Here is a 25,171-nt window from a genome sequence, read left to right on the forward strand (position 1 = left end):
CGTTTACAATGATAGCAGATCATCTCTAATATATAATATTTGCGACAATTTTAGCATGACGGTACTAAATATGGGTAGCATGACACGGATCCCAAGACCTCCTGCACGTCCAAGTGCATTAGATTTATCTCTTTGTTCGACTTCAATTCGACTAGATTGCACCTGGAAAGTATTTCCTGATTTACATGGTAGCGATCATTTACCAATCATCATCTCAATTAGCAGTAACAAAGGCATTGCTAATTCAGTTAATATTCCATATGATTTGACAAAAAATATTGACTGGATTAAATACCAAAGTAATATTTCAAGTGTCTTAACTTCAATGGAAGAGCTTCCCCCACTTGAAGAATATGACTTCCTCGTTTGTTCGATTCTGGAGGCCGCAGAACAAGCCCAAACCAAACGATTTCTTGGTCCATCGTCTAACAGAAGACCTCCAAATCCTTGGTGGGACAAAGAGTGCTCAGATGCTAAACACGCGAAACAAAATGCTTTCAAGACGTTTTTAAAACGAGGAGGAGGAACTCCTCAGAATTTTGAAAAATTCTTGGTTTTAGAAACCAAGTACAAGAACATACTTCGGGTTAAGAAATGCAGCTATTGGAGACATTTTGTGGAAGGTTTGTCAAGAGAAACCTCAATGAGCACTCTTTGGAATACGGCCAGACGAATGAGGAATCGTAACGTAGGAAATGAGAGTGAGGAGTACTCGAATCGATGGATATTTGATTTTGCGAGGAAAGTTTGTCCAGATTCCGTTCCTACGCATAGCATTGTTAGGGAGTCTTCTTCAAATGATGATTCCATTGATAGCCCCTTTTCAATGATGGAATTTTCCATAGCACTCATGTCTTGTAACAATAACGCTCCTGGATTGGACAGAATTAAATTCAACTTGGTGAAGAATCTGCCCGACCTCGCAAAAAGACGTTTGTTGGAATTGTTCAACAAGTTTCTTGAGCAAAATATTGTTCCACCTGACTGGAGACAAGTGAAAGTTATCGCCATTCAAAAGCCGGGGAAACCAGCTTCCAATCACAACTCATATAGACCCATTGCGATGTTGTCCTGCATCAGAAAATTGTTCGAAAAAATTATTCTACGACGTCTCGACACTTGGGTCGAGACGAACGGTTTGTTGTCAGATACTCAGTTTGGCTTCCGTAGAAATAAAGGGACGAATGATTGCCTTGCATTACTTTCGTCTGACATCCAAATTGCCTTCGCTCAAAAGCAACAAATGGCATCTGTATTTTTAGACATTAAAGGAGCATTTGATTCAGTTTCCATTGATGTTCTTTCAGACAAGCTCCACCAACATGGACTCCCAGCGGTTATAAATAATTATTTGCACAACCTTTTGTCAGAGAAACGCATGCATTTTTCACATGGCGATTTGGCAACAATCAGAATTAGCTACATGGGTCTCCCGCAAGGCTCATGCCTCAGTCCGCTCCTCTATAATTTTTACGTGAATGACATTGACAGCTGTCTAGTAACCCCATGTACACTAAGACAATTGGCAGATGATGGCGTGGTTTCAGTTACTGGATCCAAAGCTATTGATCTGCAAAAACCATTGCAAGATACCTTAGATAAATTGTCCGTTTGGGCTGTTCATCTTGGTATCGAATTCTCTGCGGAGAAAACAGAGCTGGTCGTCTTTTCAAAAAAGCATGATCCCGCGCAACTTCAGCTTCATATGATGGGAAGAATAATCGAACAGGTTTTGACTTTCAAATACCTCGGGGTGTGGTTTGATTCCAAATGCACGTGGGGAGGACACATTAGGTATCTGATAACGAAATGCCAACAAAGAGTAAATTTTCTTCGAACAATAACAGGGTCTTGGTGGGGTGCTCATCCGCAAGATCTAATAAAATTGTATCAGACAACGATACTTTCAGTGATGGAATATGGATGCGTTTGTTTTCGTTCCGCTGCAAATTCTCATATTATCAAACTTGAGCGAATTCAGTACCGTTGTTTGCGAATTGCTTTAGGCTGCATGCATTCGACACATACAATGAGTCTTGAAGTTCTGGCGGGAGTTCTTCCATTAAAAGATCGATTTTGGGAGCTTTCATCACGCCTGCTAATAAGATGTGATGTGCTGAATCCCATGGTAATTAATAATTTCGAACGACTAGTCGAGCTTCGATCTCAAACAAAATTCATGACAGTATATTTTAACCATATGTCACAGGAAATCAACCCTTCAAGATATATTCCTATCCGTGTCAGCCTCCTAAATGTACCTGACTCAACTTTATTTTTCGACACATCCATGCAGCGCGAAGTGCGTGGAATCCCGGACCACCTACGCTCTATGGAAATCCCAAAAATATTTTCAAGTAAGTTCAGGCATATTAACTCTGAGAAAATGTTTTACACGGACGGATCGCGAATGGAAGAAGCGACAGGGTTTGGTATGTTCAACAATAATGTTTCGGCCTCATTCAAGCTTCAAGAACCTGCATCTGTTTATATAGCAGAGTTAGCAGCAGTTCATTATAGCTTGAATGTAATCGTCACATTATCTCCAAACCATTATTTCCTCTTCACAGATAGTCTGAGTGCAATTGAAGCCATTCGCTCAAACGCTGCTGGCAAAAATGAACCGTTTTTCTTGGGTAAAATAAAACAGTGTCTGAACGACATATTGAATAATAATTATCTAATCACAATAGTTTGGGTTCCGGCTCATTGCTCCATTCCAGGCAATGAAAGAGCCGATATTTTAGCCAAACGTGGTGCTATTGAGGGTGAAATTTATGAGAGACCGATTGCTTTCAACGAATTCTATAGCGCGTCTCGCCAAAGAACACTTGCCAGCTGGCAAGCTTCTTGGGATAAAGATGATCTGGGTCGGTGGATGCACTCAATTATTCCTAAAATATCGACAAAGGCATGGTTCAGGGGACTGGATGTGAGTAGAGATTTCATTCGTGTGATGTCCAGACTCATGTCCAATCACTACACGTTAGATGCACATCTCCTTCGAATTGGACTTTCCGAGACTAATCATTGTGCTTGCGGCGAAGGTTACCGCGATATTGACCATGTTGTTTGGACATGCGTGGAGTTTCGTGATGTCAGATCTCAACTAATAAATTCCTTGCGTACCCAAGGTAGACTATCCAATGTCCCAGTTCGCGACATTCTTGCTTGTCGTGACCTTCCATACATGAAACTTCTTTATCATTTCATTAAATCCATTGGAGTTCCAATTTAAATTTTATTTTATGTTAAACTGTTTTCTCTTCCATGAGTTCAACCAATAGCCAACTATAGGATATTGAATATAAGTGGTGAACTGATACAAACAATCCTGAAATAGTTATAAGATCATGTACAAACTAAATGTATTTTATTTAATGTAATTAAAATAGCAACTCGCTTGATAAAAACAGTGTTTAGATTAACTAATGAGTACCAACATACTAATATGATATTCGAAATGTATTAGGTTTAAACTACTATGTATTGTGGATGCCACGGCGAAGAAAAACTTATGTATATTGCCTATGAAATAAACGTATTTATGAAAAAAAAAAAACCATCGAGCTTAAACGAATTTCATCAGGATATGACTTCCGGTTCCAGAATTACAGATTGATAAACATATTTCCATTTCAAGAGCATTCTGGTTGAAGAGGTTGAATATAACGCGATTGTGTGATGCTCATTTCACTTGAATTGGATTACCAGGTTTGAGACAAATTAACGGAAGTTTGCGAGATACGCTTTGCCAATTTACTATGGACCAATCCAACACAGTGACCGTCATACGAGAACCGCTGCCGTTTACTGCATATCGAACCTCTGCTTTTGACCTTTGTTCGAATCCGACTTCCGGTTCCAGAGTAATGGGATGAAGTGTGTTTAAAACTTAAGGAACAACTTTACTTTCAGAACCGGAACTCGGATTCGGATAAAATTCAACCACATTCAACGAAATATGAAATAGTTACTTAAATCGAAATTTGGTCGGTAAGTAAGTTTGTTTGGTTATAAACCAATAAGAGTTGCACTGCCATATCAGTTCCATATGGACTTTTGGATTAGCTCGACGGATAACGTCTAAATATTCATTATCTACAAAACACTAATTAGACTAGAGAAGATCTAGCTTATTTGGAAGAGGATCAACGCCCTTAGTGTTTTCGGAAAATACGTGCAGTGAACCGCTAACGACGGAGCACAGAAAAAAGCATTTAAGATATGACCGTGTGGTGAAATTATTTCAAACCAACTCCACTTGACTCTTCCCTGTCCCTTCACCATCTCGATGGCAACTAATTAGATCTCTGTCGTTTTCATACATTTTTTCCCACATCTTTTTATCCCGTTTCCACTTTTTTTCATTCTCTTCCGTAACATCACCATCACCTCCCACGGAAGACCGCTCCAGTCGAAAACCAGCATGCGGGCCACCCGCCGGGCTTTCGTAGCCTGGGGGTGTTTTCCGCGGACCCACACGGATCGAAGGATGCGGCCAGCATAGATATTTACCAACGCCATCTGGAAAATTCGTGCAATATTCAATTCATCGACCACTGCCGATCGCCAGCTGAAAGGTGGATTTTCGAGAACCTGAGATGACACATTCTAGTTTTAAGTTAGTCGTTAATTAAGATTAGAAAATAACCTAGGCCTTAGAGCTTAAGCAGTGTGCCTAAAAAAATATTGTAATATTGAATAAAAAAACTCCACTTGATTCCTCTTCCCAACCCGGGTCGATATACAGGGTTGTTACGAAAAATTTCAAAATCAAAACGCGCGAAATCCGAGCGAAATCGAAAACTAAAACGCGCGAAATTCGCGCAAAGTTGAAAGCTAAAACGCAGCTAAAAAAAGCATAACACTACTATTTTCAATGCAGATGATACCTTTCGCAGAACTTGAAAATTCACTAGGGTATAATTCAAAAATCTGCATAAGTTTGTCATGTAAACACAATAAATAAAACCATACAGAACACGTTACTTTGAGAAACCTCATGAAAATGATTTCATTTTTATTCTCCATCTTTTTCGATGTCCTTAGTTAATTTATACTTTCAGATGTACGCAAATAGTTGCAGTAAAAATAAAATTGCTTACAATTGCGATTTTGAAAGAAGTTAAACAGATTCCAGCGAAGACAATTTTTTTTTGCTTCAACATCTTCTTGCTTGGCAAGTTTTTTTCTTCTAGGTAAGAAGAATTTTAAAGTAGACCACATCAGGATGATCTGATTTTTTTTATTTTAAGTTTCAATTATTTATCGCCTTCTGTTCAGCTTTGCTCTCCAGCAGGCATACAACGTCCTCATCTTTTGCATCAACAGATTACAATCATGCAAATGATACATTTCCTTAAATCTAGTGCTTCTATAGTCACTAAATCTAACGAGATAATAATATAAGGAACGATTTTGAGTCGCTTCAATGCGTTGGATTACCTTTAAGGCGACCAGATAACAGCAGCATATTTAAGAGTTGAGCGAACTAAAGTGAAATACAGAGCTTTCAAGCAATGCACATCAGAGAATATTTTAGTAACGCGTAAAACAAATCAGAATAGCTTAGAGGCTTTGGTGATAGTAAACTCGATGCGCTCCTTAAAGTTTAACTCGGAATCCAGAAGAACACCCAGGTCCTTAACAGACGATGTGCGTTCGAGAACAGCCTTTTTGCGACTAAAAGAGATGGCGGAGCATTTAGTGGCATTTGGAACTATTTTGTTGATATTACACCAATTAGTTAAATTCCAACTGTTCTTGTAGGAACTCTGAGTCAGCTACAGATGTGATTATATGAAATTATTTAAAGTCAAGAACAAACGATAGTTTCATACACTTGATCGAAAAATTTAGATCGTTGACATACAATAATATTATAAACGGTCCAAGGTGACTTCCATGAGGAGCTCCAGAGGTAACAGCAAATGATGGGATTGTACAGTCTTATATTTTCACCAGAGCTAATAAAAGTCATTTTCATTGACTGGAAAACAGACGAAAATGACAAGAAATTACTGTCACTCTCAGCATCGCTTGCGAACTATGAGCAGAGATGTCTATCTTCTCTGTGTGACGAAGAGCAAGCAAAATTTCTCCCCTCGCACTGACAACTTCAACGAGAGCTCTTCTCTTTCACATTTATACACCACTGTTGTGTAAAGTGTGCACGCATCATGAGTGCGTTTGTTTATTTCCTTTTACCTCTTCCACTGAATCGCACCAAAGTGCTAGAGCATTAGCTAATAAATTCTCTGAGGTTGATGCAGATACTTTCACAGAGGTGTACACGCCGGTGAGCACTCTGCTGTATGGTTTTCGTAGATGAAGCGTGGACACGCAAAATCAGCAAAATAAAACAATTTATCGTAAAATTTTCGGTTTTCCTTGCAAATTTTTCATAGCAAGGCCAGATCTACTCTCTATTAATTGAAGTTCACAGAAGTGTTCGCTCACCATCACGCGCCAGTGGTCACTTGGGTGTATTTAGACGAGAGCGCATGCGAGCGATTCATGCGAAGAGAATGTGTTTCACTCGCGCCAGTTGCTTTAACCACAAGCACACACTCAAATGCTGTCTATTCGACACTGAGAAGAAGTGCGCATTCCTCTTTGTGCGGTGCTTCGTTTTTTGCATCCTCGGTGTGGCAAAAATCTGACTCTAGCGTGTATAACTCTGGTGAAATGCCATCTCTGACTATGAGAACGAAATCCATGTCCAGTCAATGACATAAGCGGGACAGTAGTTTCAAAATTGTGTTTTTTCGTTCATTTGCCCTTTCAGTCATTTGCAGTTTTCAGTGAAAATCCCATAGTATGCAGTGTCGATATTCAACCAAAACTGTGAGAATTGAAAACGACAGAAAAAGGTTTCACAATAAATTTTAACTGTTGTTGCTCGAATTTGTAGTAGTTTTGGTTTCCAAAGAAGTTCTGGGATGTAATTACTTCGATTTGCCATATTTTAGTCACTTTTTATAGCCAAGCGTCACATATTTTCAATGCATCGATTTTACGAATGAGACAGTAAAACATTGAAAATGAGACTGTTGGAATGGTTTCTTTCATTGAGAATGCGTGAAAATTTTAAGCTCTAATTTTCACTATCATTTCATGACTAGTTAGATATGATCGAAGCCAATTCAAAAAAGATCCGTTAAATCCCAGTCTACTTAACTTGGAGATCGTTATGTGATGAATGATTTTGTCGAACGCAGCAGCGAAATCGGGGTATATAGAATCCACTTGTAGTCGTACTTGTAAAGAAGATATGATGAAAGAAGTGTAGGTTACTTAATCTGTGAAATTTGAACTCTTTAACTTGAATCCATGCTGAGTCTCAGACATGTAGTCAGAGCATCTATGTATTATAAAATCCAGAACTATAATTTAAAAATTTTGTCCTCTGAAGAGAACACTTTCTAGAACCGCCTTCTCGTAAATTTTGGTTTTATCAAGGTATTCGGCCAGCTCGACCAATTGCTGAAACATTTTCGGTTTCTTAAAACTCACAAGCTTCAAAAATGTATAAACTTTTTTTTCGAATAAATGATTCACAAATGTGAAATGTTTCTTGAGTTTCTTGAGATCGCCATCAAAATCTGAGCAGAAACCGCGCTGGAAATCGCATCAAAATCTGAGCAGAAAACTGCGCTCGAAAATCGCGAAATCCGCGCAACCGTAACAACCCTAGATATATCAAAAGGCAAGGAAGCATGAAGCATGAAAGAATGTTGGACAGAACGTTTTGGGCTACGCTGAGCGAAGCTCAAATAATGTAGAGACCCTACTTGAGGTTTTGTCGGATTTGATAATAATAGTAGTTCTTAAAATGCATAAAAACGAATATCTTGTTTCATGGTCCCGTGTACAGAGCTGAAATTTACGTCTGCTTAGCAGTTTATGTTAAATGGTCAAGTCACAACATGAGCAGTTAATATGAAATTCTAACGCACGGAACACGAAATAAAAAATACAATTGTTTCGCAGCTATAACACATTAACGATCTCAAATTACTTACATTTGCATCAGTAGAAAATTATCCGGCTTGATATCAGCATGAATGATGTTGCACGTATGCAGATGTTCAACAATCGCCAGAATCTGACTGCTGAAATGCATAACCAGCGATTCATGCATGACCTAAAATAAATAAAATAAAAACCCTTCTTTACACGACGCAGCTCTAATACTCGGTAGAAGAGGCTTACCTTCGTCGTAGCGGTTCGAATTTTATTGTTAATGTCTAACAGCGAACCATACTGCGAAAATTCGGACACCAGAACGCTAGCGTTCGGTGCAATCACAGCTGAGCAGATATCCATAAAACCAGGTAACTGAAAGTAATGGGACATTTTAACGAATTCTCCGTCGAACACAATCTTCCAACGGTTACTTACGATAGCATGATGTTTTATGCGCTTCTTCACCTCGGTACATATATACAATTCCCACGTGTTGGCCGGTTTTTGGTATTTGATAGCGACCACGGCACCGGTATGAGTGTTCACCGCTCGGAACACCGAACCGTACGAACCCCGACCAACCTCCTTCTCGATGCTGTAGGTTGTACCTCCCAGGCTGGCCATTTGTGATTTGATTAGTTTGGGTAGATTATTGTTCACCACCTTGTAGCCACTGCTGTTCTCCCGGCTGGGAAAATCAACCTTCGTAAGGAACGCTTTACACAGCTCACTGCTGAACGGATCCAGGAACGGTTTAGTCAAATGAGTATCGATAATGGCCAACGCTTTCTCTTTCCTTCGTCGGCGGCCTTCTTCGTCGTGCTCGGTTTGGAAATAGCTATTTTCCACCATCGTCGAGCTCATGGAGTCTTCATTCTGTCCCAGCGAAAGATTTGATTCGTGTTTCTTCAGAAACCGGAACGATCCTACCGGGGTTGACGTTTTGGAAATCCCACTTGAAGTCTGAGTATTCCGCATCGGTGTAGAGCATGAACTACCTCCGAAATTGAAAGCACCGTTGCTGTTATCACCAGCGAAGGAAATGTTGCTAAACGACGTGTTGAATTCCGAGTTGGATTGATAGGAAGAATCATTCTCTTCCTCTTCTTCCTCCAACTCATCATCGTCATCATCATCATCATCGTCGGCGTCATCGTCGTCATCATCGTCGTACTCATCTTCGCCCGAGTCCGAATAGTCACGCTCAAAATCGGCGTCCTCGTCTTCTTCATCCTCATCGACAACGTAGCGGCGAGCTTTCGATTTGGTTTGGTTTCTCGATCGACCAATACCCGGCGAAGAACTATATGACTCGTCGTCTTCTGCTTCCGACAATGAATTCTGTCGCGAGCTAACATCGTTACCTCGCCTAGCCGGAACGACTGTCGCATCCGAGTCGTATTTGGAAGATGATTTAGTTTTGTTGGTCGATCTGCTGCTCTTTTTGTCCGTTGCTTTGGATTTTGGCTGCGGTGCTGCCAGAATTGGTCGAGATACCACCGGACTAGGAATGGTTGCAGTGGAAGGCACTTTTTTGGACTTTTTCGAGGAATCGTTTCTAGTTGCGTTAGAGCTGGAAGCCGCCGAAACCGGCGGTTTCGGTTGATTGCGATTGGCCGTCGGTGTGTTCACTGGACTAGGGGCTGTACATGACGATTTTTCTTTCTTGAACTTGATGGTGATGGTTTTGCTTTTACTTGTCCCGTTCTCGGTGGACGTGGAGAAGCGAATCGTGGACGCTTCGATCTGTTCTTCAAAGTCATCACAATTGTTAAAGGAATCACCCCTGGCTCCCGTTGTACGTTGTACTTGCGATGCTGGTGCTGATGCTGATGATGCCGGTGCCGGAGGTCGAAGATGCGCTGGATGCTGCTGTGCAGGCAATGGTTGTACTTTCGGTGGTGGTGGTAATGCCGGCGGTGCTACTGGCCGTTGAATCTGTTGTTGGCTAACGGGAGGATCCACCGGATTCACCACTTGCTGTACCGATGCTTGGGACAGTACAGGGACAGGAGCAGAAGACCTTTGTGTAGGCCTAACCGGAGGACTACTGTGCTGTATTGTTCGATTTGTTGGAGGATTAGCCATCGGTTGTTGCGGAACGATTGCAGGTTTGACGGGTGACGGAGGCGCATAGTTTTGATGCGTTTGCTGCTGCTGAGAGACGAGATGAGGATGCTGCATGGGATGATACTGATGTGGAGACTGCGCTTGGACGGGTGAGTGATGCACCGGTTGACTGTGGTTATAGTTCTGAGGATTGTATCCTGCGTAGTGACTATTGTTGTATGGTGAGTGTTGCTGATATGGCGAATGTTGGGGTTGTGGTTGTTGTTGTTGTTGTTGTATTGGTGATTGCTGATGCCCTGGAACAGGTGTTGTTTGGTATGGGCTTGGTTGTTGTGGATAAGGATGGCGATAGTGTGGGTAGTTATTTTGTATCTGTGGATGTTGCACGAGATGAGTTGGTGGATGCTGAACCGGTTGAACGGGATGGACTGGTGGATGCTGCACAGGTTGAACAGATGATGGTGGTTGTGGTTGTTTTGTCTGTTGTACGGGCGGATGATGGACTTGCTGATGATTATGGTGATAGTAATGATTCGCTGTTTGCGCTGGGGAAACAGTAGGTACTGGGGTTACGGTTTCCGGTTGCGGAGGAACAGCGTGCGGGAACTGATGAGCAGGTTGATTTGGAGGCTGTTGCTGATAAATATCATGTTGATACTGGAAGAAAAAAAGTTACATAGGTGCAATTAATTCAATTCGTCAAGCATCTATTTGTTTGGAAGACACTGTTTGGTGTGGATTATGGGCCGGTGGCATCATCGGACCGAACTTTTTCAAAGGCGACGATGGGCGGAACGTTACTGTGACTGCCCAAAATGGAAGAATTGGATATGCCTGACATGTGGTTTCAACAAGACGGGGCCACATCCCACACGGCACGCGAAACAATTACCAAATTGAGAGTTTATCTCGTTTTGGACCCTTCAATTGGCCGCCTAGATCGTGTGATTCAACACCTTTGGACGATTGAAGCACTTGAAGTCAATATTGAAGCATTTATTCGAGAAAAACCGGTCGATATGTTGAAGAGTGTACCAAAATTGGACCTTGCGCAGCCGTGGCCAACATTTGCTTAAAATCATCTTCAAACATCAAGAGGCGCTGGCCCCTCCCGAAATAAAAACCAGAAACAAACAAAAACATCAACACGAAGCGAACAGTTCCAAAAATAAATAAAAATGGAGGCTAAATCCGGGGCACAATAAATGACAAAAATAAAAAAGACACTAAATGAAATGGATGACCGGAAAGAGAAAATGCACGAGCTTACCATTATGGGGCAAGATTCTACAGATGAGAAAGTTATCCCGCCGCTGGATCCCGCACATACTTTTTTAGGACTGAAAAGACGAACGCAAGTGCACTTCGAGTACTTGTTTGGCTGGATCCATTATTATACGCTAGAGCACTGGTTGGTAAACGACTGGACAATGCGCAATTCAGGCCCCAATGTGGTTCATAGCCTCTTGTCCAGTAACTCCTATCCCTACCTCCCCGCGGTGCCGGCTGGGGTGCGAGTAACCATAGGAAAGATCGGGTAACCAACCCCGGTGGAACCTTGGTCGTATGCTGACAGGGAAGTGGGAGCTTGCTTTCTCTTTACAGAGAGCAAGCCTACCAGAGCGTCTGTTCCCCATGTTGGGGCGGCTCGAAACAGCGTCTGTTCTCCAGGTTAGGAGCAGCTGATTACCGTCCTTGTGTCAGTATGGGACTCTAAACAGTGCTAACACGATGGTTCTCTTGGCAAAGACCTACGCGACGAAATAAGGACTACGATTGGAAGCTTGGCACATGGAACTGCAAATCGCTTGGCTTCCCAGGATACGACCGAATGCTGCATGATGAGCTTCAAATCCGCGGGTTCGATGTCTTAACACTGCAGGAACTTTGTTGGATGGAACAGAAGGTGTGGAAAAGTGGGCATCGAGCGGCCACCTTCTACAAGAGCTGTGGCACAACCAACGTTCTAGGAACGGGATTTGTAGTGTTGGGCAAGATGCGCCAGCGAGTGATTGGGTGGCAGCCAATCAATGATAGGATGTGCGTATTGAAGATCAAGGGTCGTTTCTTCAATTACAGCATCATCAATGTGCACTACCCACATGAGACAAGACCCGATGACGAGAAGGAAGCGTTTTACGAGCAGCTGGAACGAACATACATCGGCGACATGAATGCTCAGGTAGGCCGGGAGGCAATGTACAGGCCTGTGATCGGGCTGGAAAGCCTGAACGCGGCAACAAACGACAACGGCCAACGATGCGTAAACTTTGCAGCCTCTCGAATGGTAGTTCGAAACACTTTCTTCCCCCGCAAAGATATCCACAAAACCATCTGGAGATCACCTGAACAACATACGGAAAATCAAATCGACCACGTTCTCATCGATGGGCGATTCTTCTCCGACGTCATCAATTTCCGCACCTACCGCAGTGCCAACATTGATTCTGACCACTACCTTGTCGCGGCTTGTATGCGCTCAAAACTATCGACGGTGCACAACACTCGTCGCACAGGAACACCGGGACTCGATCTCGAGCAGCTACGTAGCGTTCGTACTGCAGAGGAATACGCGCAACAACTAGAGCAAGTGCTACCAACGGAAGACCAGCTTGCAGACTGCTGGAGGAATATAAGGTCCGCCGTGAGTAGCACTGCTGCAACCGTTCTAGGTACGAGGTTATCAAATCGAGGAAATGATTGGTTTGACAGCGAATGCCAGCAGTTCGTCGAAGAGAAGAATGCAGCAAGGGCGAGGATGCTGCAACACCGCACTAGAGCGAACGAGGAACGATACAGACAGGCACGGAACAGACAGAACACGGTTTTCGGAGGAAAAAGCGCTACCACGAAGACCAAGATCCCGAAGCGATGGAACAGCTGTACCACGCAAATGATACACGGAAATTCTATGAGAAGGTGAACCGCTCACGTAGAGGCTACACGCCACAGGCCGAAATGTGCAGAGATACCAGTGGTAACCTTCTCACGAACGAACGTGAGGTGATCGACAGGTGGAAGCAGTACTATGACGAGTATCTGAATGGCGAAGCACAGGATACAGAGAACGACACAGGAATCAATCTGGGTGCACGCTCAACCGACGACAGGTTCCCAGCACTTGATCTGACGGAGATAAATGAGGAGATCGGCAAGCTGAGGAACAGCAAAGCCGCGGGCAATGACCAGTTACCAGGCGAGCTGCTCAAACATGGAGGAGCGGCACTGGCTAGAGCGCTGCACTGGATGATTTCTTAGATTTGGGAGGAGGAGATTCTACCGCAGGAATGGATGGATGGAGTGGTATGTCCCGTCTACAAAAAGCGCGATAATATAGATTGTTGCAATTACCGCGCAATCACATTGCTGAACGCCACCTACAAGGTACTCTCCCAAATCATTTGCCGTCGTCTATCACCAATAGCTAAGGAATTCGTAGGGTTGTATCAAGCGGGATTTACTGGAGCCCGCGCCACTACGGATCACATATTCGCGATAAGACAAGTACTCCAGAAGTGTCGTGAATACAACGTACCCACGCATCACTTATTCATTGACTTCAAAGCGGCATACGAAACAATCGATCGAGAACAGATATGGCAGATCATGCACGAATACGGTGTCCCGGATAAACTGACGCGATTGGTCAAAGCAACGATGGATAGAGTAGTGTGCTACGTCCGAGTATCTGGGACGCTCTCGAGTCCCTTCGAATCTCGGAGAGGGCTACGTCAAGGTGATGGACTTTCTTGTATCTTGCTCAATATTGCCGTGGAAGGTGTGATTCGAAGAGCGAGGATCGGCACGAGTGGCACGGTCTTCCGAAAGTCCGTACAACTTTTTGGCTTCGCTGACGATATTGATATTAGCCCTTATTCTGAATAACGACGTATTGAATTTTCGATCGAATGTGGTTCGATCGAATCATAGCTACCTTTGATTTTGCTAGCGTTATTGGGAATACGAATGAAATACGAGCGTAAAAACGACACGACATTATTCAGAATAAGGGCGTACGCCTTCCACCACGAATATTCGCCCTTATTCTGAATAACGTCGTATCGTTTTTTCCTTCGTATTTTATTTGTATTCCAAATAACGCTAGCAAAATCAAAGGTAGCTATGATTCGATCGAACCACATTCGATCGAAAAATCAATACGTCGTTATTCAGAATAAGGGCGATTGATAGACGGTGACGAAATCGAGGTGGTTGACGAGTTCGTGTATTTGGGCTCACTGATGACCGCCGATAATGACACCAGCAGAGAAATTCATAGACGTATTTTGGCAGCGAATCGTGCGTACTTTGGACTCAGAAAAACCCTTCGATCGAGAAAAGTACGCCAACGCACGAAATTGACCATCTACAAAACGCTCATTAGACCGGTTGTTCTCTATGGCCACGAGACCGGGACTATGTTGGCAGAGGACCAACGCGCCCTCAGTATTTTCGAAAGAAAGGTACTGAGGACCATCTATGGCGGAGGGCAAATGGAAGACGGAACGTGGAGACGGCGTATGAATCACGAATTGCAACAGCTGCTAGGAGAACCACCTATCGTACGGACAGCTAAAATCGGACGTCTACGATGTCGGACGACAGCCCAGTGAAAATGGTTCTTGAATCTAATCCGACTGGTACAAGAAGAAGAGGAGCGCAGCGAGCAAGCTGGATCGATCAAGTTGAGGGTGATCTCAGAAGCATCCGTGCCTTGAGTGGCTGGCGACGAGCAGCCATGGACCGAGTTATGTGGAGACGTATGCTTCATACAGCAAAGGACACCCCAGGCCTATAGCTGTTAGGTAAGGTAAGTAAGCACTTAATGTTCATCTGTCTAATAACTCGTTGAACTGCATCAATATTGACGAAGACTCAATACGGACGGCAATTGTAGGAATGAAAGCTTCAAATTCTCCAGGCCCTGACGGAATACCGGCAGTTATTCTTAAAAAGTGCTCGCGTGGAGTAATCGCTCCCCTCTGCAAATTATTTCGAATGTCTCTCGCTACATAAGCTTTCCCCAATTTATGGAAAGCTTCCTTTATGTTCCCAGTCCACAAGAAAGGCGATAAAAAGGATATAAACAACTACCGCGGTATCACTTCCTGTTGACGCCTTTTTGGGGGCCAAGGAGGTGAACTTTAACAACGGTAAAGGACGATAATAATTTCCTCGATCAACAACCAAGTGTCATCGTCATAGCAACGAAAACAGAGAAACTCTTGCTGAATCTTGCTATATATTATGTTAACGCTTCGAGGTCTAATTTAATACTAAAGTTTTTACATGCTATGTAGGCTGTTTTTATAGGTTGTTTTTTCTTATTGTTTCTAAGACGGATCGCTGTTTATGTTGATACTATGGTTACTGATTATAATTAATTTCCAGAGCGAACGATTTCTTCGCGAACACTTCCCTCAGCGCCAGAGATGTCCATCTCCTCTGTGTAACGAAGAGCAAGCAAAATTTCTCCTCTCGCACTGACAACTTCAACGAGAGCTCTCCTCTTTCACATATATACACCACTGTTGTATAAAGTGTGCACGCATCATGAGTGCGTTTGTTTATTTCCTTTTACCTCCTCCATTGAATCGCACCTAAGTGCTAGAGCATTAGCTAATAAATTCTCTGAGGTGGATGCAGATACTTTCACAGAGGTGTACACGCTGGTGAGCACTCTGCTGTATGGTTTGCGTAGAAGAAGCGTGGACACGCAAAATCAGCAAAATAAAACAATTTATCGTAAAATTTTCGGTTTTCCTTGCAAATTTTTCATAGCAAGGCCAGATCTACTCTCTATTAATTGAAGTTCACAGAAGTGTTCGCTCACCATCACGCGCCAGTGGTCAATTGGGTGTATTTAGACGAGAGCGCGTGAGAGCGATTCATGCGAAGAGAATGTGTTTCACTCGCGCCAGCTGCTTTAACCACAAGCACGCACTCAAATGCTGTCTATTCGACACTGAAAAGAAGTGCGCTTTCCTCTTTGTGCGATGCTTCGTTTTTTACATCCTCGGTGTAGACAAGAATCTGACGCCAATCGAAAAGGTTAAACTGACACCAATTTTCAATCACTGCAAGCAATATATCGTCGATACTCAACACGGTTTCATGCCTAACCGCTCAACAACCACAAACTTACTATCGTTTTTGTCTAATGTGATTGCTGCAATGTCTAACGGTTTACAAACGGACGTTATCTATACAGATCTTTCCTCCGCTTTCGATATAATCAACCACGACATCGCGGTTGCTAAATTGGACAGACTTGGATTCAGTTCGAACATTCTTCGTTGGTTGCAGTCGTATCTTAGGAATCGTCGTTTAGCAGTTAAAATTGACGATCATACTTCCGGAGAGTTCCTCGCATCATCCGGAATACCACAGGGAAGTCATGTCGGACCGTTAATATTTTTACTGTACTTCAATGATGTCAATTTTGCCTTGGAAAGTCCTCGCTTATCGTTTGCCGATGATGTCAAGATCTATCACATCATCCGCAACTTAGAAGACGCCGCCTTTCTCCAGCGGCATTTGTTAATCTTCGCAGATTGGTGTAAAGTTAACCGTATGATTGTAAATCCAGACAAGTGCTCGGCCATTACGTTCACGGGGAGAAAAATGCCATTGCATGTCGAATACTTTCTGGATGGATCCTTGATTGGAAGATCGACTAGCGTTAAGGATCTTGGCGTCCATCTCGATGAACAACTTACATTCAAGCATCACATCAGTTACATTGTAGCTCAGTAGCTTAGGATTCTTAATAAGAATGACTAAACACTTTACAGACATACACTGTCTAAAATCTCTTTACTGCTCGCTTGTTCGTTCAACTCTCGGATGTGGCTCGGCAGTTTGAAACCCGTGCTACCTGAACGTTGCTCATAGAATTGAGGGAATACAGCGCAGATTTGTTCGCTTCGCTCTTCGCCGATTGCCGTGGTCCGATGAAAGCGCGGGTTATTAATCGGTCTCGACACATTACAACGAGAATTATCACGCGCTTTGATAATAGCAGATATATTCAACTGTAGGATCGACTGTCCCGTTTTGCTCAACGAAGTTAATATTAATGTGCGACCCAGAGCTCTCCGCAACAGTGCTTTTCTTCGACTTCCTATACGACGTACCAACTATGGCGCAAACGGTTCTATTATTGGTTTACAGAGATCGTTCAACCGTGTTTTATCTGGGTATGATTTTAATGTGTCACGAAGTACAAATTTTCTTAATATTATTAGGAATTATTATGAGGACCGAATTGTGTCTGTTGATTGGTAATAAATAAATAAATAAATCTGTAGTCGGCATAAATGTTTTCAGCTGCAAATAAAACATTCGACGTACGAATCGAATAGCTCAATCAACTTTATATAGAACTATGCCAAATGAAAACAGTACGTCACTTTTGTTATTTGCCAAATGGGCGCAAAGCCCAGCATAAGTTACAACAAAAGAATTTATGCCAAACAAATTCATGCCTAACGAATCTATAGCAAATAATATTTAAGGACCATTGAAATGCTATTCCTTACCTGATTCGGTGCCTGGTAACCCTTTGTAACCATGTGGTGCTGTGGATGTCCATATATGACAGGCTGCTGTTGAACCTGTTGCTGCTGTTGTTGCTGTTGCTGTTGCTGTTGAGCTTGCTGTTGTTGATATTGCAATTGCATCTGTCTTTGTTTTTCGAGTACGATTTGACGCTGCTTTTCGAGCTCCAATTGTTGCTGTTTGGCTTTCTTTTCTTCCTCGAGCTCCTCCCTCCTGCGGAACCACTTTCGAGCTCTAATCTCCTCCATCGAAAATTCCATCGTCGGTTTACCGGTGTGCAAATCGGGATAAACGACACCCTTCGGGTAGCAACATTTGCGATTGGGATCGTACGGTTCCTCCAGACAAAGCGGCACATCCCACCGTTCATGGTTGGAACGGGCATCCCGGGCAAAGTTGGCCGGCAGTCGAATGGCAGCCGGATCAAGCTCTACCTTTTCCACGGTCGGCTGTTCTATCGTGTAGCCGGTAAGATCGGCATCATCGTAGACATAACTCAACGAGGACGATATGACATACGCGGAATTGTTCAGATTACATTCGATAGTGCTGTCGTTGGCGAGAGAATAGTTTTCAATAATGACCGATTTGTGAACGGGCTGTTCCGGTCGCGTTTGCTGTGGTGGAACCAGACTTTGCGTTTGTGGTGGTGGGGGTGACTGCACAGAAGCAGGTGGTGGTGCAACCGGCGTTTGAGGTTGAACTGAAACACATGGCTGTGTGGCAGCAGGTGGAGCGTGCACAATGACTTGCGATTGAATGCGAGCGGTTGGCTGCGATGGTGATTGTACTGTTTGGTGAAGTTGCGGTTGTTGAGACTGTTGTGTTACCACCGGAGCATGATGCAGAACAGTGTGGTGAGTTTGGGTATGATGCTGAATTTGTGAAGGATGTTGACTTGGTCGAAGCGTAGGCTGCGCTAGATGGTGTTGTGGTTGATGTTGCGAATGCACCGATTGCGGGATGTGTGTTTGCGTTTGTGGTGGAACGGTCGGCTGGTGCTGGTAAATGGCTTGATTGCTACTTTGGTAATAGGAATTTTGTTTATCCTGTTGGTAGTACTGTTCGGCAGTCATTGAGGAACTCGCAGATATAACGGTCGGTGCAGCCATTGGTTGCTGCGGGGATTGTTGTTGCGGCGGTTGTTGCTGCTGTTGCAGTTGCTGTTGTGGTTGCTGATAGTATGCTGCATGTTGATAGGTTTGCTGTTGCAGTGGTGACTGATGTGTTTGCTGCATTTGATGTTGGTGTTGTTGTTGTGATACTTGTGCAGAAGTTTGAGCTTGTGTTTGCTGTGGTGGTTGCCGATGTAGTTGCTGCACTTGTGACTGCTGTTGCTGTTGCTGCTGCTGCTGCTGTTGTGTTTGAGGTTGTTGCTGTTGCCCGTGTGATGGTGGATAGTAATCTACCGTATCTGTTTTCATCTTTTTCTGTGGAGGGCTGAGCGATGTTATTTGCTGTCTCTGTTCGACAAGTGTGTTGGCAGAACGCTTTTTCGATGAAGCGTCATTGTACAGCATTCTCTGCGCTATTGACAGTCGAAACTTATTCTGAGCCTCTTGTAGCTCTTCCATAGGTTGTGCTTTCACCTGTATACCGAGATTATAGATAGACTCCGCCTGTTTGAAAGCACTCGCAGCATCATAGTAGTGTGCCCAACCGATGTAGAAACAAGCACACTGCGTACCAACATTCTTTTTGTAAAGAAACTGATACAGATTCAAAGGATTGGCTTGCATATCGATCTAAAAATAAGAACAAAACAACAAATTAAACAACAAACCATAGACAGTAAGGGGTCTGCCAAATACTTACAAACTTCATCCATAGTTTAACCATCCGGACGTCCTGCTTGTAGGCTTCAAAATTCTCGAAATTGGACAGACACTGTTCGAGAATTTTCCTAAAGCCACCCTCCTTATCGAAAACCTTGTGCTGCTCCAGCCAACAGATGAAGTTGAACCAAATATCCAGCGGATCGGAACCGGTATAGGCTCGGATAGCATCCTCCCAAGCCCGTCGGTCCGATTCGTACCGCTGTCGTTGGGCCTCCGGTATTTGGTGGGCGTTCATTGTGATGTACCAAGAAGTTGGTTTACAGTAAGCACCGGAACGAACCGTGGGTGGCGGGTGTCGACCTTACAATTCCCTTCCCGAAGTGATATTTACAACACGTTTGACATTGGTATCCTAGGTGATAAAAATTTATAGGAAGAAAATTATCAAAGGTATTCAATATTTTGGACGCACTCGAGGTTCAAAGAAGCCTCTAGTAAAAATAGATATTTGAGATCAGTGCTTTTGACTACGCTAATGACGTTGACATTGTGGCACGTAATTTTAGGATGACAACGGACAGTCAAAGCTAGACGAATCGGACAGGCTATAAATATGGCTAGTCGATATCAAAACCGCTTACATCCAAGACCACAGAAACAGAGAATATTATAGTTCAGTGAACAATAAGTAAAACAAGTTATCTTCTTCTTCTTCCTTTTGGTTAGCGACTTGAGATAACGCCGATTGATGGCATAGCAACATCTCACTGGCCCGTATGAATAAAATGTAGTAAAGTCTGTTGTTTGTAGTATCTTCTAAAAAACAAAGTCCACAGAGTATAACGCGGTTTGGTAACAAGTTCGAACATGTAGTTAATGCTTCTTCCGAATTTAAGCATTCAGTGCATACCGTATCGACACAGAGCCGGAAAAGCTGGCATAAGCATGCACAAAGCAAGAAACGTACTTACATCTGTACAAATGCCACTTTTTTAATTTCTGTACTTCACTTTATCAGCAAACACACGAATAGCAACCTCTAGAGCTACCTACCGAAAACTTGTAGTAAATACTACAGTTTGTACCATGTTTTGACAGGAACGTGATCCACACGTAGCATTTACTACCGAAATTCAAGCATGCTACGTTTTATTCATACGGCCTACTGTTTTTGCTATTCTCATTACAAATCCTATACAACGAGCTGCCTTTGCTACAATAGTTGATTTGCTGCCTGAAAGACAATAGCTCGTCCAAAATTACACCAAGATCCTCAACACGTGTGGTTCTGTTGATCACTTTTTCACCAAGGCAGTAGTTTTTTTGCGTGTGAACGTGATAATTGAGCATTTGCCATTGTTCAAAGCCATTCGATTTACCTAACAACCTAAACAACATACAGAAAAAATAAGGAGAAAACGGCATCCTCGTTGCTTCGAACTATTTGGAATAGCTTGAAATCATCAGCCAAAGAAAGATTCGCGTCGTTGAAGTACAGGAGGCAGATCAGGGGTTGAGGATGGCTGCCTTGCCTGTCGGCGAGGATCAATGGGCCGTACTATTACTTCTCAGTGTGATAGTACGTCGAGTTTGACTCGACAATTGCTTTATTTCGCTTTGCAAGCAGTTGATTGCCTCAGTGAGTGACACTTATCATCAACCGCTTTTGAAAACTAAAAAAAATGCGAATTATCGAACAAAGCGCCACAATTATCACACATGCAGTGAAGATTTTTGCGTTGCGATATAAAATAGCTCGAGAGGGCTCGTGGAAACGTTAGAACAGGTCATATGGAACTTACGTCCACAATAGCCGCGACGGATTTTTTAAATGCGACATGTTTACAATTTCATTGCGTTGATGAGCAAATGAATGAAATGAAATTTTCAAAAACGCTTAAGATATCGATCTATTTTTATATCTTGATGAGGTTCTAAAAGCTAAGCATCTCTCGTGAAATAACCAGAAAAATGATCAGAATGTACGAGTTTTTCTTATTGAACTCTCCACTACAATATTATTTGCAAATAACTCAACTAGTTCATCTTCTATAAGAAATCCTTCTACAATTGATCAGGTTCTAGCAGATTAATGTAGGGGAGAGTGTTCGGTTACCGGCACCCCTTTATTTTGAGCTTATAACTTTTGACTGAGTGCACGTTATGCGGGCATATATACATCAATGAAAAGCTAAAATCCCTAGCTAAAAAGTGATTAGGAAACTAAATTGATACATTTGATTGAAAAAACTTTACTATAAATTTAGTCATGTAATAATTTTGGCCATTTCAAAAAAGGTGCTCGGTTACCGGCACTCAGAGATGCCCATCTCCTTTGTGTGACGAAGAGCAAGCAAAATTTCTCCCCTCGCACTGACAAATTCAACGAGAGCTCTTCTCTTTCACATATATACACCACTGTTGTATAAAGTGTGCACGCATCATGAGTGCGTTTGTTTATTTCCTTTTGCCTCCTCCACTGAATCGCACCAAAGTGCTAGAGCAGAGCTAATAAATTCTCTGAGGTGGATGCAGATACTTTCACAGAGGTGTACACGCCGGTGAGCACTCTGGTGTATATTTTGCGTAGAAGAAGCGTGGGACACGCAAAATCAGCCAAATAAAACAATTTATCGTTAAATTTTCGGTTTTCATTGCAAATTTTTCATAGCAAGGCCAGATCTACTCTCTAATAATTGAATTTCACAGAAGTGTTCGCTCACCATCACGCGCCAGTGATCACTTGGGTGTATTTAGGCGAGAGCACGGGAGAGCGATTCGTGCGAAGAGAATATTATTCTCTCGCACCAGCTTCTTTCAACACAAGCACGCACTCAAAGTCTGTCTGTTAGATTCACTGAACAAATCAAACCATATTCTAAAAAAAATCTACGGTTCTTTTCAGTTCTCAAACCAGTTCCAGCTTTCAAATAAGGAAATTAAATACTCCCTGCAAACGGTGGATAAAGTCAAAGTCCACAACTTTTTCAATTTTGTGAGTCCTGTTGAATTTAATATCTCCCACAAATATGAACAAAAATCAAATATTGTCTCAAGATGACATTATTGAGATAAAATATAATGAAATTAGGGCATTTCAATAGCCAACTTAAAAACATGAGAATTTGCCTATCAGGTGTACAACTTTGCTTCCGCCGTTTTCCGATAGATGGCTGTACCGGCTGAGGCTGGTCAAAATACATAGATGATAATGCCTTTAAAGTGAGTGTGTACATTGCCTAACGAATTGTCATCGCCGTTTCAGTGACAGTTGTTCTTGTTTTCGTATTATTCACGCTCGAAAATGTCTGTTTATGTGCCCAATTCTTGCCATTTGCGGAAAGTTTTACTTTTCTGTTACAATTCGAAAAAAATTGCAACTGAAGCGCATCGAATGCTCTCAGAAAATTACGGTGATGCTGCTCTGAGTAAAAGAACATGTCGAGAATGGTTTCAACGTTTTAAAAATGGTGATTTCGATGTCGAAGACAAACATGGTGGTGGAAGAGAAGAAACCTTCAAATATGAACAACTAGAAGCATTGCTTGATGAAGAGCTCTTAAAACCGGGTAAAACATTCACAGGAGAACGCTAGCGAACTCAACTGATGTGCCTTAGTCGCCCGCTAAAAGAAAAGCGGCCACAATATCAAGAGCGATATGACAAAGTCATCCTCCAACACGACAATGCTCGGCCTCACATCGCAAAAGTGGTCAAAAAATACCTGGAAACGCTGAAATAGAAAGTCTTGCCCCACCCGTATTCTCCAGATGTCGCCCCTTCTAACTTCCACTTATTCCGTTCGATGGCACACGGCCTGACAGATCAACATTTTCAATCCATCGAAGAGTTGGAAAAATGGATTGCTTCATGGATAGCGTCAAAAGAGGACTCCTTTTTTCGAGCCGGCGGAAGCAAAGTTGTACACCTGATATTTTGCAAGTTTCGAACTTAACAAGAATACATTATGAGGATTCTATATTCTCCGAAAACCATTTCCAAGAAACCATACTTGCGGAAATTTTGTTTGCATAATGAACCATTTCCCAGAGAAGTATTTACCAGAATGTAATATATTCCAGAACATTAAATCCCATAATATACTGGCTCACAGGGAAGCGTTCTCCAGAATATAAAACATTTTTTAATCCACCTAATGGTGTAATGATGCCTTTCTCATATTACTTATATTTCCAAAAATAGCACTAGAAGATTCTGTCAAGAATTTTGTTTTTCAATCTTGAATAAAATAAGAAACTTTCTTTGGGTATGAACTAACATAACCTTTCCAATTTGTAGACAGTTATGTCAAGGAAATGAGATTTACCCTATAGATTTGGAACCGGAAGTCGGAGCCAGATGAAATTAAACAGCAACCTATGAGACTAGAGGAATTTTATTGAGCCAAAGTTTGTGTAAATCGGTCAAATCATCTTGCAGAAATCTGCAAGACGTTTGAATGAGTGACAAGAACATTGAATGAGTTTCTTTTTTGAGTTTTGACCAATATTTCGGGAATCGGGAACTGTGAACCGGTATAGCCGAAATCGGTCCATTTAATACGTAACCAAATCTAGAAGAATTTTACCGTTTTTTTGCACCGTCGCTCGAAATGACGGTGTGCAATTTTAAACACACTTTACCCTATGAAATCATGATGAAATTCAATAGCAACATATGGGATTATGAATATTTTTATCTTATGAGTGACATTATTTGACACATACTCACATGCAGAGCTCAGCTCGATGAACTGTATCGAATGATATAGAACACTTAGCATTCCGGGCCAATTTTAACTAGTCAATTTTTCAAGTGATTGTATAAACTTTTTATATGAGAAAGACTTTAAATTTTTGAATAATATGCACCTCGTTTCGCCATCGCTTGTGAAAAAATACTCCTGAAATTGAAAATTTTCACTAATCGCACTGTAATACCGGAACCGGAAGTCAGATCTGGATCAACTTTTCGAGGACTTTTTAAAGAATTTCAAGTCCTTTTATTTGCTTCTTAGTTTATGACAATCGGTTAAGAAATTTCCGAGAAAATAAGTGCGCATATTTTTATAAATTCGCCCTGTAATTCTGGAGCCGGAAGTCGGATCTGAATGAAATGTGAATCTGAGTTTGTGAAAATCAGTTGTCATCTCTGAGAAAATTGAGCGACATTATTTTTCACACACACACACATACACACAGTCGTTTGTGATCTCGACGAACTGAACAGAATAGTAAATTACACGCGTCCCTCCGGCCTCGGTTGTAAAGTCGGTTTTCATTGTGATTGCATATCCATTCTATATGAGAAAGGCAAAAGGCCGAAGCTTTATCCCCAGAAATTACTAATGCCTAGAAAAATAAACTTTGCAATCCTCTGGTAGAAGGTAAAAGTTTAGATACGAGAAGCCTTCTGCTTACTTAAATGACCCTTGTCACGTCTCACTTTTCCGCACTTTATTCTTCACATCCATGCTCTTCCTTGAGTACTATGGCTCTATGATTTCATATTCTTTCTCCTCTTATAATCTCTAGTTAGTTTGATATCGTTAAAATACCGAAAAAAGTAAAAATTACTGACTGACCAGAAGTCATAAATAAAAAAGTAAAAAGTAAAAAAAAAAATTGATGGGATTCCATCACACACAGCGATGAATGGAGCGCTGTCCGTGCGCCGCTTGCACCCTGGGACGCATAGCCATACGCTACAACTCCAGGCACTCAAGCAATAGTTTCGGACAAATCTTCCATTCCGGTGTTATAACTAACTGTATAGAGATGAGAAAATATCAA

At 42.2% G+C, this 25,171-nt stretch overlaps 1 protein-coding gene across 2 annotated transcripts in view; it reads right to left on the reverse strand.

Annotated features, from left to right (window-relative positions):
- The window catches only part of LOC131427286 (putative mediator of RNA polymerase II transcription subunit 26), a 33,430-nt gene that overhangs the window by 6,083 nt on the left and 2,176 nt on the right, over positions 1-25,171 (reverse strand). Inside the window, exons 1-6 of one of the 2 annotated variants that reach the window (XM_058590330.1) lie at positions 24,111-24,860; positions 19,417-19,791; positions 17,583-19,346; positions 8,407-10,698; positions 8,218-8,343; positions 8,028-8,149 (exon numbers count right to left, since the gene is read on the reverse strand). In XM_058590330.1, coding sequence (XP_058446313.1) covers positions 8,028-8,149; positions 8,218-8,343; positions 8,407-10,698; positions 17,583-19,346; positions 19,417-19,674 — 4,562 coding nt within the window. In that variant the 5' untranslated portion in view covers positions 19,675-19,791; positions 24,111-24,860. Of the gene's footprint in view, positions 1-8,027; positions 8,150-8,217; positions 8,344-8,406; positions 10,699-17,582; positions 19,347-19,416; positions 19,792-24,110; positions 24,861-25,171 lie in introns of those variants that run through there. The other variant, XM_058590332.1, reaches the window with a different exon arrangement.

This window comes from Malaya genurostris, chromosome 2 (genome assembly GCF_030247185.1).
Source record: "Malaya genurostris strain Urasoe2022 chromosome 2, Malgen_1.1, whole genome shotgun sequence".
Taxonomy (NCBI): domain Eukaryota; kingdom Metazoa; phylum Arthropoda; class Insecta; order Diptera; family Culicidae; genus Malaya; species Malaya genurostris.